The 9,892-nt window shown below is 45.4% G+C and overlaps 1 protein-coding gene across 1 annotated transcript; it reads left to right on the plus strand.

Moving 5' to 3' along the window:
• Positions 1-945: 945 nt before the first annotated feature.
• Positions 946-5,259, plus strand: LOC149495628 (uncharacterized). Its single transcript, XM_089723220.1, has 3 exons — positions 946-1,603; positions 1,680-2,119; positions 5,163-5,259. Exons 1-3 carry the CDS (start codon positions 968-970, stop codon positions 5,257-5,259), a joined length of 1,173 nt encoding a protein of 390 aa, XP_089579346.1. The 5' UTR covers positions 946-967.
• The last annotated feature ends 4,633 nt before the right edge of the window (positions 5,260-9,892 follow it).

Consider the following 9,892-nt stretch of genomic DNA (forward strand, 5'->3'; position numbering starts at 1 on the left):
TGTGGATCGCCTGGCTCTTCCTTCCGAGGACATTACTGAGGTAAAACCTGATACATCTCTCACAAAAAGGATTTGTAAGAGCTTTGATATTGACTCGTGTCTTTCTCTGTATAACTTTCAGGTTCCTGTCGGGTTGGTTAATCAGATGATGGAGCTGATTCTTGGATTGCAGCAAGAAGTGGCTGTGGCCTGGACTCAGATGGCCTTTGATGATCAGAGGAGGAGGAGGCCCCGCCGCTGATAGCTTTCTGCTCTACCTTTTTATTGCTGTACTGAACTTTTGTCTGTACCTGCACTTGATATGTATCTTGTACTGAACTTTTGTACCTGCACTTGATATGTATCTTGTACTGAGCTTTATCTATACCTGCACTTGATCAGTACTAACAAAACTTGACAAAAAAAAACATGTATGCATGGTTTATTAGGTCTGAGAGGAAAAGAGAGAAAAAACAAAAAGGATTTTATTTCAGTTTCTCTCTCTCTTTTTTTTTTTTTTTTTTTTTTTTTTTTTTTTTTTGGGGCCGGCGGCTGGCCGCCGGGTGGGGCCGCCGGCTCGGCGGCCGGGTCCGGCGGCTGGCCGCCGGGCTGGGCCGCCGGCTCGGCGGCTCGGTCGCTGACTCGGCGGTCGGGCCAGCCGGGTCGAGCCACCGGCTCGGCGGCTGGGTCGCTGACTCGGCGGTCGGGCCGTCGGGTCGAGCCACCGGCTCGGCGGCTGGGCCGCCGGGCCGGGCCACCGACTCTGAATTTCCTTCTATAAAAGCTGGATTTCAGCCCCTTTTTTTTTTCTCTTCTCGAATTCTGTGCCAGAAAAAGTCCAATTTCGGTCAGTTTTTATTATTTTTTTATTATTTTTTATTATTATATTTTTTTATTTTTATTTTTATTTTTCAGTCTTTCATTATTTTTATTTATTTATCATTTTTCTTTTTAGGAAAGATAACATAAAACAAGAAAGAAAAGAACAATGAATCCCTTCTATAACCATAGCATGCACAGCTGGACTAGGAGTCTCTCCAAAGTTGAAAAGATCAATCTGGGGAGGTACGGTCTTTCTCCTGCCATTACTCTCAGAGGTGTGGTAATTGATTGGGATTTTTTGAGGGCCTGCATTAGATTTTGGGACCCCGAGGCCCACGTTTTCCGGTTCGGGGCCATGATGGAAGAGATGTGCCCTCTTTTTGAGGAGTTTTGTGCCATTGTGGGATGTGACCCTAATGCCCCTTTGGTCAGGCATGAGATAAAAGCTGGGTATATTAGATCGTTTGAGACCCTGTTTCGATTCAGCCGGCCCCAAGCTAGAGCTATGATCGTTAATGACCAGAAAGCGATCCTGCTGCCCCTGATTGATGAGTTCTCAGAGGCTCAACCAGATGACCCAAACCGGATGAGGCTGAGGATGCGGGCTTTAGTTTTCTGTTTGTTGGCTGGCTTCTTGTTTAACCGGGATCCAGGCTTCGGGGATCTGCGCCTTTGTCCCATGGTTTGGCAAATGGAAGACATGGGTTGCATCGGTGGTCTCGTACTGGCAGAGACTATTAGGAGCCTCGACAGGGCTGCTTTAGGGTTTGAGGAATGGACAGTCTCTCCCATCATTCTCCAGGTATTTCCCTTTACTACCTTTCCCATTTCCTTTTCCTTTTATTATTTCATTGTAATAGAAAGGATCCATTACTCAGGTATGGTTGAGGGACCATCTCCAAGTGGTTGCCGCTCCTACTCTTTTACCCTACAATCCTTCTCAGTATCGTACCCGGAGGATCTTAATCACACGCCCTTCTACTGATGCATGGACTTCATGGCTGATTGAGTTGGGCCCCGATGAGATATTGTGGTTCGTTCCTTGGTACAATGTTACCCGTTTCATCCAGGTCAGCTTTCGCCATTCTCGGGTTTATCTTCTGGGCCTCACCCATTGTACTTGGTACTGCGCTTTGCGCGTTTTAAGACAAATGGGGATAGATCAAACTGTTCCGGTTATAGATGACTTTTCAGCTGATTCGGCCATCACTCCAGGTGTTACCCGAGCTGTCCTTAGGGCTTGGGTAAGAGATCATCAAATGGTTAGGCCTTTGCCTAACCCTGCCAGTGTTCAGACTTCTCCTAAGTATCGGGCTTGGTTTATTACTACTGTCTGGCCAATTGAGAGACCAAGGAGGACTGCACTGCTGAGCGTACTCGAAGGTTGGGTTCAGGCTGATGCTGAGGATGAGGTTGGGACTGGTGAGGAGATTATGTTGGCTCCTCGGACCGGCGAGGCTGGGCAGATAGGAGACTCAGAGGATGCCGCCCCGCGGAGGCGACGGGATGCCTAGACTTCTATAGGCTTTTTGGACTTTCATTGTTGTTTGATCTTTATTTGGGATTTTGGATTTTTGGATGTATGTTTTATACTTTTGTCTTGGACTTAGCTTTATTTTGGATTCCTTCATTTTCTTGACTTTATTGCTTAATTGAGAATGTTGTTTAGCTTTCCAAGCATTTTCCAACTTTATTTATTTAAGCTCTAATTTTTGCCTAAACCGCCCTTTCGGGTTTTCAGCTTAGCGAGCTACCCACTTTTGCCTAAGCTGCCCTTTCGGGTTTTCAGCTTAGCGGGCCCCGACTTTTGCCTAAGTCGCCCTTTCGGGTTTTCAACTTAGCGAGTTTTTTCTTATTTTCCTTTTTCTTTTTTTTTTTTGGCAAAGAAGCATGAAATTTGTGAAATGACGATTTTTTTTTACTAATGCTTAGACCGCACCCAATGAGGGTTGCCTACATATCTCCGATATATAATTTCTTTTTTCCAAAGAGAATCAGGCCTAATGTAGTTCATTTACATCATGCAATGATTACACATAATATCTTTTCAACTGATCTAAATTACATGGATTTGTAAATTCCAAACCATCTAAATCAGTCAAGACGACGGCTCCGCCGGATAATATCTTCTTCAACACATAGGGCCCGGCCCAATGAGGACGGAACTTCCCACGTGGGTCTATGATTGGCTGTCTAATTTCTTTCAGAACCAAACAACCTTCTTCGAGTTTCCGATTTTTAACCTTTTTATTAAAATGCCGCGCTATTCTCCTTTGATAAACTTGAGTCTGGTGGATTGCTCGCAATCGCTTTTCGTCCATACCCAAGAGTTGCATATGATAATTTTCGGCCCAATCTGCTTCGCTGATCTGGCTTTCTCGGATAATTCTTGCCGACTGAACTTCCAGCTCAATAGGCAGCACTGCTTCCATACCATACACTAAGGAATACGAGGTTGCCCCGGTGGGCGCTCTGATGGAGGTCCTGTATCCCCACAAGGCAAATGGTGACTGTTCGTGCCATGCCCTATGCTTCTGCACCGTCTTCTGCAAAATGACTTTTATGGCCTTGTTTGCAGCCTCAACAGCCCCGTTTGTTTGTGGACGGTAGGGAGAGGATTTATGATGCTGGATCTTCTTTCGCTTCAGCAGGTCTGAAAACTCGTTTTGAAAATGAGATCCATTATCAGTGATAATCTCGAATGGTGTTCCATACCGACAAAGGATGTTGGTACGAACGAACTGTGCTGCCTTCTTGGCATTCAAAACCGAATAGGAGGCTGCCTCGATCCACTTTGTGAAATAATCAACAGCAACCAGGATAAATTGGTGGCCATTAGAGGCCTTCGGATGGATCTTTCCAATTATGTCTATGCCCCAAGTTGCGAAAGGCCATGGCGAGGCTATGGGATTCAGATTGATCGGAGGCTGCCTTTGCAGTTTAGCGAAGATTTGACACTCGTGGCATTTCCGTGTGTGCCTCACACAATCTTCGTTCATAGTTGACCAGTAATAACCCAGGTTCATAATTTTCCGAGCCAGGGCCATCCCATGCATGTGTGGACCAGATTCCCCATTATGTAAGGAATCCATGATGGTTTGAGCCTCTTCTTCGTCTACGCACTTCAGGTGCAAGCCATTCCAACTTCTTTTGTACAGAATTCCCTCAGTAAGGAAATATCCAGATGCTAACTGTCTCAATGTCCGTTGATCAGTTTTAGTGGATCCCTCCGGATAGGCTTCACTCTGAAGATAATTCTGTATATCCCAGTACCAAGGCTTGTCATCCACCAAATTCATAATGTGTGCTGGCTGTTTCTGTAGCCGGACTGTCAGAGGTCGAATGACTTGGTCTCCCTCTACATTAACCATGGAGGCCAAAGTAGCTAGGGCATCGGCAAACTGATTCTTGGCTCGCGGCAGGTAGTGGAACGATAACTCTTCAAACTGTTGAGCCAATTCGTCCAAACGTTGTAGGTAAGGAACCAAACGTTCTTCTTTAATCTTCCATTTCCTTAGGGCTTGGGAGACTATTAGGTTGGAATCTCCGAAAACCCTGAGGAATTTTATTCCCTTTTCAAGGGCCGCTTCTAACCCCTTGATGCAAGCTTCATATTCGGCTTCGTTGTTGGTGCAAGCGAAATCTAGTTTAACTGCAATTGGGATGTATTCTCCACAAGGAGTTTTGAATACAACTCCAACCCCATTTCCATGATAGTTCGAAGCTCCATCGAAGTACATCTCCCAGGCTTCGCTTTCCAAGCTTAACAAGTCCTCATCGGGAAATTCCACCTCCGGCATTTGGTCTTCGATCGGTAATTCCGCTAATTGATCAGCTAAAGCTCCGCCCTTCACTGCCTTTCTTTGTACAAATTTCAGGTCATAGGCTGCGAGCACTGACACCCACTTAGCCATCTTACAGTCTAGAACCGGCCTCTCCATAAGGAATTTCAAGGGGTTCGATTCAGAAATAACATGCGTAGTGTAAGATGAGAGGTAATGCTGCAGCTTTGTACATGCCCAGACCAGAGCCAAACACAGCTTCTCTATTTTATTATATTTCAATTCGTATTCTAGCATCCTCTTGCTGAGGTAATACACGGCATTTTCTACCCTTGTATCTTCTGCTTGCTGAGCTAACATTGCACCCATAGCTTCCTCTGTCACTGATAGGTACAATAGCAAAGGCTTTCCTAGCCTTGGTGGTTGTAAAACAGGTGGGGATAGCAGGTATTGCTTGACTTGATCAAAAGCTTTCTGACAATCCTCGTTCCATTTGACCGCTACTCCTTTCCTGAGTAGTTTGAAAATAGGACCACAAGTATCAGCCAACTGATTGATGAACCGACTGATGTATTGTAGCCTACCCAGAAAACCTCGTACTTCCTTCTCGGTCCGTGGTGCTGGCATTCCTAAAATGGCCTTGGCTTTCGACGGATCAATTTCTATGCCCTTGTGACTGACCAAATGCCCCAGAAACACTCCAGATGTAGCTCCAAAGAGGCACTTTGCTGGATTGAGCTTTAGGTTGTACTTTCGAAGTCTAAAGAAGAACTTCTCAAGTGCTGTTGTATGTTCTTCAGTTGTTTTTGATTTAACCACCATATCATCCACATACACTTCTACCTCTTTGTGAATCATATCGTGGAAGATGGTCGTTGCCATTCTTTGGTAAGTTGCCCCGGCATTTTTGAGCCCAAAAGGCATAACCCTGTAACAGTAAGTTCCCCATTCTGTGATGAATGCCGTCTTCTCTTTGTCTGGCGGATGCATCATTATTTGGTTATATCCAACTGCGAGATCAGTCAAGGAGACCATCTCATGTCCAGCCATTCGGTCCACCAATAGATCGATATGTGGCAGGGGAAAATCGTCCTTCGGACATGCTTTGTTCAAGTCCCGGTAATCCACACACATTCGCACCTTTCCATCCTTCTTAGGAACCGGCACTATGTTTGCTAACCAAGTCGGGTAGGCAATGGGTTCTATGAACTTGTTTTCCAATTGCTTAGCTACTTCCTCCTTGATCTTTAAGGACCACTCCGTCTTTAGCCTCCTTAGCTTTTGCTTCACTGGCTTAGCCTCTGGATATACTGGAATTTTGTGCACCACTATTGCTGGGTCAATTCCCGTGATGTCACTTGCCCTCCACATAAAACAATCAGCAAATTTCTTCAAACATTCACTGACCTGTTCCCTGTTCATGCAATCAGATGCAATGTATGTGTGTTCATTTTCTTCTTTGCCGATTATTATTTTTACTTTTTCATTTTTTACTTCATTTATCTGATTATTTTTGCTTGGAAATGCTTGGAAAAATAAACACACGGGGTAATCAAGAATTTGCAGGCCTTTATTACATATGACGGAATCGTCTTCAAAGGTTACATCAAATTTGACATCTGGATCTTCTAGATCCGACACTGACGACTCAGAAGTGGAACTGGTTCTTGACTCGGTTTCCGACTCAGATTCAGACTCAATACAGGACTTGACAACGGACTCTGGTGCTAGGTTTGACTCGGGAAGGGGTTTATCAGCAGTGCGCTCCTCCTCGATGTACCAATTGGTAAGAGGCCCTCTGTTCGGCTTGATCAGGCTGAGCAGATCTTGATTCCCGTCATTTCCTGTGATGACTGCAACCTCATCAAAGAGACTAGGCTGCATGAAGTCTTCGATTTCCAGTTTAGTGATGGTTTCGGGCCCGTTGCCCCAGACATCGGCAAATACTTCTAACCCAGGCAGCATCTTCTTAGCAGTCGGGCAGGGGAATGGCTCCGGGAAGCCACAATAAGGAATTGTTTCTCCCGGTTTACAGAAATAGCTATTCAAAGTCAGATGATATGGCCGCATTTGTATGCCTCCCTTCTTCCTTCGCCTTATCCTTTCAGCGCGGTCTTCCTCGGTAGGCTCATAACCCAGTCCATAAGTTCCTTCATTTACCGGACATTCCCAGGCCTGCAGTACGGGGTATGTTTTTCCTGACCTTGCCATAATCATTCCTGGCAGGTAGGACATCTTCAGCATCAGAGGCACTATGCAGTTTATCTGTACTGTCCCGAAATCAAAGAGAATTCGAGAATTGGCAGGCTTTCCTTCTATGCATTGCACGGTGTCATACTGAAATCCTGAGAGAGGTAGGTTGGCAGTTTCAGGACTGACCTCAAAGAGAGGCTGGCCCTTTGGCTTTTTCAGCTGATTGTAGTCATCCCCTTGGATGGTGACAACTTTATCTTCATAGGGAAACTTGACCTTTTGGTGCAAGGACGAGGGTATTGCCTTGGTGTGGTGTATCCATGGTCTACCTAGAAGCAGATTAAAGCTGGTTGGTACATCAATTACCTGAAACGGAACTTCCATCACAGTTGGCCCAACTGTTAATTTCAGTGTGGCGACCCCCAATACTTCCCTCCGGGTACTGTCGTATGCTTTCACTATTTGATCTGATGGAGTGAAGTCTGTTTCCTCCAACCCTAAACAGCTGGCTACCCTTAGTGGACAGACATTCAGAGCTGACCCATTGTCAATGAGAACCATGGGCACCGTTTTGTCTCTGGTCTGGACTGTGACATACAGAGCATTATTATGACTGCCTCCCTCTTTAGGCAGGTCCTCATCAGAAAACCCGATGCTTTGTACTTTGGATGACTGGGTGAGGGTGGAGACTAGTACTTCAGGGCTAACCTCCACTGACGTCTGTAATTGGCTCAAAGCCTTGCAAAGAGCTTGGCAATGAGGAAAGGATGCTGCCAACAGTTCCCAGATTGATACCCTAGCTTGTGTCTTTTTCAATTGTAAGAGTACCGGGTCCTCTTTTGGCTCCTCTGCCTTCTGGTAGGGCTTGTTGTGGATTTTATCCAAAACCAGTGGCTCATACTGTCTCCCGCTTCTGGTAATAGCATCGACCTCTTCACTTAGGTCGTTCAGATCCAGGACACATATGTTATTCATCTCTAGGAACAGTTCGAAAGGATCGATCAGTTCCTGGTCATCTATAATAGCATTTACCCCATGATTTGGTAAGGGGTTAGTACTAATGTTTGGTTTACTTCTCGGGATGATTGAGCCATTGTCCACCAGATCTTGTATGCGGTTCCTAAGTGTCCAACACGCTTCAGTCTTATGCCCGTACCCCTGATGGTATTCACAGTATTCATCTGCTTTGTAATTCCTTGGTAAAGGATTTGGTGGGGGCCTTGCTTCCAAAGGCTTGATGTAATTTGCTTTGACAGCTTCTCGGAAAACCAAAAGGATTGGCATCCCGAGATCAGTGTATGTTCTTCTTGACTGGCTGCCATTTCTCATGTTCCCCACACGTAACGGGTTAGTGGGGGTAATGCTTGCCACTTCGTGGACTTTGCCAGCTTGGCTGGGTTTCTTGTACTTAGAGGTTCCTGCGTCGTCTTTCAGTTGCCCCATTTGGATCAGGTCTTCTACCTTCGTAGCAGTAGCAATGAGCGACTGAAACGTTGGCAAGTACTGGGTTTGTAACCGTTGTTGGTAGACAGGTTGCAGATTCTTTATTATTATGTCTACCTGTTCTTGTTCTGAAGGCCGGTTAATCATTTGGGCGGCCTTGGCCCTCCACCTCGTAAGGAACGAGGAAAAAGGTTCATTATTTTTCTGCTTAGTAGTCTCTAATTCCCTTCGGGTAACATCCACCTCCATGTTGTAGTGATACTGGGAATTAAATGCATTACAGATATCCTCCCAGGTCTTCATCTTAGACCGATCTAAGCTGACAAACCATCTCAATGCAGCACCGGTGAGAGATTGTTGGAACAACTGAGCAAGGAGCTCACTGCTCAATCCGAATGGGTTAAGGGCACCCACATACATCTTCAGGTGAGTTTTAGGACAAGTGGTTCCATCAAACTTGTCCATGTTGGGCATTTTGAACTTAGTTGGTAATCTGGCTTCAGGGAACAAAGACAAGGAGTCCATGTCCACCACTTCCTTATGGGTCTTGAGGGCAGTGATTGACCTTTCTAAAAGCTCTAGCTTCTCTCTCATTCTCTGAGCTTCCAGCTCAGAAGCAGTTTTGGAGGGTACGTCATCCAAGTTCAAGGCAGGGTTTGTAGGTTCAGCAGCAGCAGGACCCTGATTGGAAGCGGCAGGCCCACTTCCTCCGGCCGAGGCCCCATTTCCGTTACCATTACCATTCCCCAATTCAGCTATCAGGGCAGCCCTTTGAGCGGCCAATGCCTCATTCATTCTGGCCTCCATTCTAGCCTCCAGTTGTTCAATGAGGTTTTGGATGTCAGACAGTGATGCCATTGGTGAAGGTAAAATTGCAGGAGTCGTAGGTGTAACCGGTGTAGCTGGTGAAGCTGGTGAAGTTGGTGATAGCACTGTAGGTGTGATTGGCACTTGAGTAGGCACTCGGATTGTGGGCACCTGTAAGGATAAGGGTAGTTGGATTAGGTATAGTGTTTGGTGTATCATGGGAGTGATATGAGGTAGATTGACTCTTTGTCCAACTGTGCATGATTGAAGATAAAAGGTGTTTTCTGCTCTCTTTATGTTTACCCAAATGTTTATGATATGCCATGAATGCGCACAACAACACACCATAATCTGTTTATGATATGATTTTCATCATTGGGTGCATACAGTCCTAAAGGATAGGTTCTATAGGCTATGACACAAATAGAGAATAGGCTTATAAAGGGACCCTTGAGCCTTGAGCATGGATATACCTAACCACATGTGAAACAAAGAGTTTCGCGTGGGTCCAACGGTACGCATGCCCATAGGCCATCCCCAAAAGGATTAGGGATGGTTTGCGGCAACAGGGAGGACGCTTTGGCTGTCCGTCGACATAATCAAGGAGACCTGCCGATCAGCGCTACTTGCTATCCAGACTCAGAAGTTTGAACAGAGAGAGAAGAAATTCATTTGAAATTCATTTTTTATGCAATGGAGAAAAGGATTCTCAATTCGTGCAAATAAATCAACAAATTAAAATGTCTTAATCAATTTGTACAACTTGAGTTTAAATTCCTCATCTCGTATTCTTAAAGAAAGAATACTTGATTTGTGCTAAGGTACCCTGCAAAACAAAGTATTGTAAAATAATGCCCTAAAGAAGG

This window comes from Jatropha curcas, chromosome 6, assembly GCF_041381405.1.
Source record: "Jatropha curcas cultivar XTBG-Jc1 chromosome 6, XTBG_Jcur_1.0, whole genome shotgun sequence".
In the NCBI taxonomy this organism is placed as follows: Eukaryota; Viridiplantae; Streptophyta; class Magnoliopsida; order Malpighiales; family Euphorbiaceae; genus Jatropha; species Jatropha curcas.

Bases quoted from the DNA above. Each gene is read 5' to 3' on its own strand.
- LOC149495628 (XM_089723220.1), top strand. From the start codon at position 968: ATGAATCCCTTCTATAACCATAGCATGCACAGCTGGACTAGGAGTCTC. The intron at 1,604-1,679 runs GTATTTCCCTTT...TCCATTACTCAG, and splicing joins TCTCTCCCATCATTCTCCAG to GTATGGTTGAGGGACCATCT. The intron at 2,120-5,162 runs GTTTATTACTAC...GATGTATTGTAG, and splicing joins TCTCCTAAGTATCGGGCTTG to CCTACCCAGAAAACCTCGTA.